The sequence below is a fragment of the Atta cephalotes genome (genome assembly GCF_000143395.1).
Source record: "Atta cephalotes unplaced genomic scaffold scaffold00005, whole genome shotgun sequence".
NCBI lineage: Eukaryota > Metazoa > Arthropoda > Insecta > Hymenoptera > Formicidae > Atta > Atta cephalotes.
In genome coordinates this window covers 345,931-350,174 of record NW_012130069.1, presented here as the reverse complement: position 1 = coordinate 350,174, position 4,244 = coordinate 345,931, and the positions used below count along the sequence as shown (strand labels likewise).

General features: G+C 21.7%; 1 protein-coding gene across 1 annotated transcript in view; it reads left to right on the top strand.

Annotated features, from left to right (window-relative positions):
- Window positions 1-3,570: 3,570 nt before the first annotated feature.
- Window positions 3,571-4,244, top strand: part of LOC105626501 (cytochrome P450 4V2) — a 7,798-nt gene continuing 7,124 nt past the window's right edge. The window contains exon 1 of the mRNA XM_012207801.1: window positions 3,571-3,587. Within this exon, the coding sequence (XP_012063191.1) occupies window positions 3,571-3,587 (17 nt within the window). The remainder of the gene's footprint in view (window positions 3,588-4,244) is intronic.

Here is a 4,244-nt window from a genome sequence, read left to right as displayed (position 1 = left end):
ATTTAATATTACTATTTAATATATATATATATATATATATATATATGAAAGTTGTATGAATAAGATTATATTTTTGTTTTATAACACATCTGTACAGTTTCTTTAGTTTATTTGTTATTATTTTTATTGTTAAAAATGGAAATTTAAAAAATTATTAAAAAATTTACAATTACATTACATTGAGATTTACTGATTAGTTACAAAAAATAAATGTTTTATTTATTTAAGAGATAATTCATGTATTGCAAAGTAATTCTACGCAAATAATCTTGAATATAATGTACTTTTATTGAAAAATTTTTATCATTTTATAATACATTTTCATATATTTTTATTGGAGCACTGATTAAAAAATGATATTTATTCAAATAACTTATGATTCAAACAGTAAATCATTACCAAATTTGTCGTACTATTTTGAAACGTGATTTAGAATAATCTAATTTTTTTTATTATTTTGTTGTCATTTTGAAAATATAAAACATTCTTAGTTGCGAAAAATTTTTGTATATAAATAATAATTGTGTAGAAACTAGTATGATTTTTTAGTAGTGATTATGTATATGTACTTTTATACATATAATGTGATTAATTAATTAAAATAGTTGACGATAATTATTTAATAATTATTTTTAAGAAATTTTAAGTTTATGTCAATAAGTTTTGTAATCTGTAAACGTAATGTAATCTGTAATCACAAAAGTTTTAATAAATTTTAAGTACTTTAGAAATGATATTAAAATATATGTGTAAAATTGATAACGATATTTAAATTTATTATGTCGACATAATAAATTTAAATATTATTTAAGTATCTATTAAGAATATTTAGATATCATTCTTATAGTACTATATACAAATAGCTGAAATCTTTTTGATATTTTAAAAAGATAACAGATATTTTATCAATATTTCAACAAGGTTTCATGTGCAAGAAATGTAAACATTTTGCTATTCCAGAGCTGTCTCAGAAATGTTGCAGACATATTTCGCAATTTTTATGAAATGTTTCACTTTTCAGTTAAAATATTTCTGAGATATTTCTGAAAACCTTCGGTGTTGTCTAGATACGTTTATTGTAGATTTATAAAAAGTTCAATGAAAATACAAAGCAAAATAAAAAAAGAATAAATATAAAATAAAAGATTTGTTGACATGAAATATATTTTCTGATACATGTGTCATCGTCTTTATCATAATTGAAGGTATCTATGAGAAATAAAGGTATATTTCGGAAATATTTTCTCAAATATTTTGAAAATATACTTTTGTACACAATAATTAATATTGGGATAACTTTTTAATAATATTAATATAATTTCATAATAATATAAATGTAGTAATATTAATATCTTACCTCAGCAAATCGAATGTATGAACAACTGTTTGATAAACTATTTATTTGAAGTGTTCGCAGATTACAATGGATTTAATTTTTTTGACACTATGTACTCTTTGCATCGTTGTAATTTTCACATTTCTGCCAAAAGTGTATCATCATTATGTTATTCGACAGAAACTCAAAAACCTACCTGCACCTGTTATTGATTCGATATTTAAATTAATGAGGTTATCAGATTATGGTAAAGAATATAAGATTTTTGTTTTTGACTTTATATAAGATTTTTGCATTATTTTGTTATACAGTATCATTTACATATCTATTTTCGCACACAACTTAAAGCTTCATTATCTCGGGGCGTCATATTTGTTGTCGGAAATGACTTGCAATGAATTAATAGTTACATACAGCTTTATTTTTCAGTTTTTTCTTAAAAACATATTTTTATAATCCTGAAATCTGTCAAATCTGTGGCAAACTGAACATCTGTCTAATGAGTTACTGTATATATGTAGAAGTATAAAATATAATTGCTCAAATAATGATACATTTCTGAAATGTCAAAAAATACTGCAGTATTTTGTTATTAAAAGAAAATTAAAACATAAAGCAGTAAGTAGCAATTAATTTGTGTGTTTATTTTCCATTTCTAACATAATTCAATCAATATATTGTTTTGAGATAGCCAGCTCTAAATTTAAAACTTTAATATTTAAATATATATAATTAAATTAATTACTGTATAAATAAATAATATTAAATTATATAATAATAATAATTATATATTATATAATAATTATATAATAATAATAAATTAATAAATTTAATTATTAGAGCGCATGAAATTGTTTCTTACGGTAATAGAAAATTGTAAAGAAGGAATATTCATACACTATATCGGAATTACACCTTATATTAACATATTTAAGCCAGAATACTTGGAGGTAAATAAAATTTATGTACTAATAGAAAATAACATTAGTTATATTTTCTACATTAATTAATACATTATTTAAGCATGAAGAAGCATCTTTGTTTACTGTGATGATGTAAAACATTCTGAAGCATTTATACAATAACTGCTTTTATAAATTTATTATTAAACGGATTTTAAAAGTAAAAATTAAAAGAAGGAAAAGATTATCTTCAGCGAAATTCTTTTTGTCTCTATTATCTATAATGTGTAGTAATCAAATTTTATTAAATACTATTTAGTACAATGTAAATACATATTTTGTTAGTAAAGGAAAAACAGAAAATGGGCGAAAAATTTTCTTGTGTGTAAATATATTAAAAAAAATATATTAAATGTATTAAAAAAAAAATATATTAAATATATTAAATGTATTAAAAAAAATTAACTTTTATTTTTATAAAAAATTTACTTTTAATAAATTGAATTTTACAGTGTCACTGTTAGTATTGTTACTAAAGAATAGAGATTTCTTTATTATAATAGCGAAATAAATTATAAATTTAACACAATAATGTTTTTAATAAATAAAACCCTAGTAAGGCATTATTTTTGGTTACCTAATCTGGTATTTCTGATCACAGATTTATGAAACGCTGTAACTTTGTCACACTATACCTCTAGACTGAATACGTATTTTTTATCTCAAAAATTTATATCTCGAAATCAGGCAAAGATAGATAAATAAATCAAATAAATAATACTTTATTTTTAATTAATCAATGTTTCAAAGAAATTGTGTTGGAAAAATTTACAAAAATGACTATTTTGAAAAAATTCTCAAATTTTAAATTTTATGTTCAAGAAAGAAGTAGGATTTTTTTAGTTGACTTTTTTGGACTATCAAAAAAAAGATAATATGTGACTCGCTAAAAAGAAAATAATTATTTGAATTATCGAAAACCAACATTTTTGAAAAATCTATACATATTATAAGTTTACAATTAAGAAATAAAATTTTATTATTTAAATAATACAAAATGATAGATAAAGGATTGTACATATATAAATATTATTATAGTATGTATAATTAAATTTATTAGGATTTAGTTTAGAGGATGATGCAACACTCCAAAGCGATAATCATCCCGGTTGAGCGATCTCCGAAAAGTCACAAAAATTTAAAAATTTCTATTTAATTATATTAAAATATAATTCTTTTTAGTTCTACATTTTCATGTACTTATTTTTATACTATCCCAAATTCAGTAAACATATATATAATAAAAAATAAAGGAGTATCCTGAAAAGGGATATGCCGAAAGCTTGCAAGTTAGTCACGTATGGATCCTCAGTACTCTCTTTGAATTTTCATACATTCTCATCGAGAATAACGTACAAAAAATATCCTTGCAGACTTATCATATCTATGGACAGTTAAAATTTTTCAGCTTTCTCTCTCAATTCGGATCTTCAAATTATATTAAAAAAGTTACAGCAATGTGAAAATAGGGTATGTTGAATCCATGAACTTACTAGGGTTAATCAGTAAATTCTTTTTCTATTTATAATTGACGAAATTTATTGTAGCACCCAAAATTTGTTGTACACTTATCAGCAAAAAATGAATTACTAAATTTTAGGACAATTTTTAATATGTTTGAGTAGTGATATCTAAACAAAATTTTAGCGAGATGTACCAAAAAACTTAAATTAAAGAGTTTGAACATTCTCATTAATAATCATGTAGATCAAATTTGACAAAGTGTATTATAAAATAGCGGACAGACATAAAGATAGACATTGAAAGGAAAAACATTTTTTATTCAAACTATTGCGTTATTCAGGGGAATTGGCTATCAGGCATAAAAGTGTATGAGTTTTTAAGATCATTGATTTCCAAACAAATCCGTATATAAAACATTTTTCTACGATTTTTTAAACAAAATTATGTTTCAAAATAAAAAGTTACAAAATGGACAATTTTTA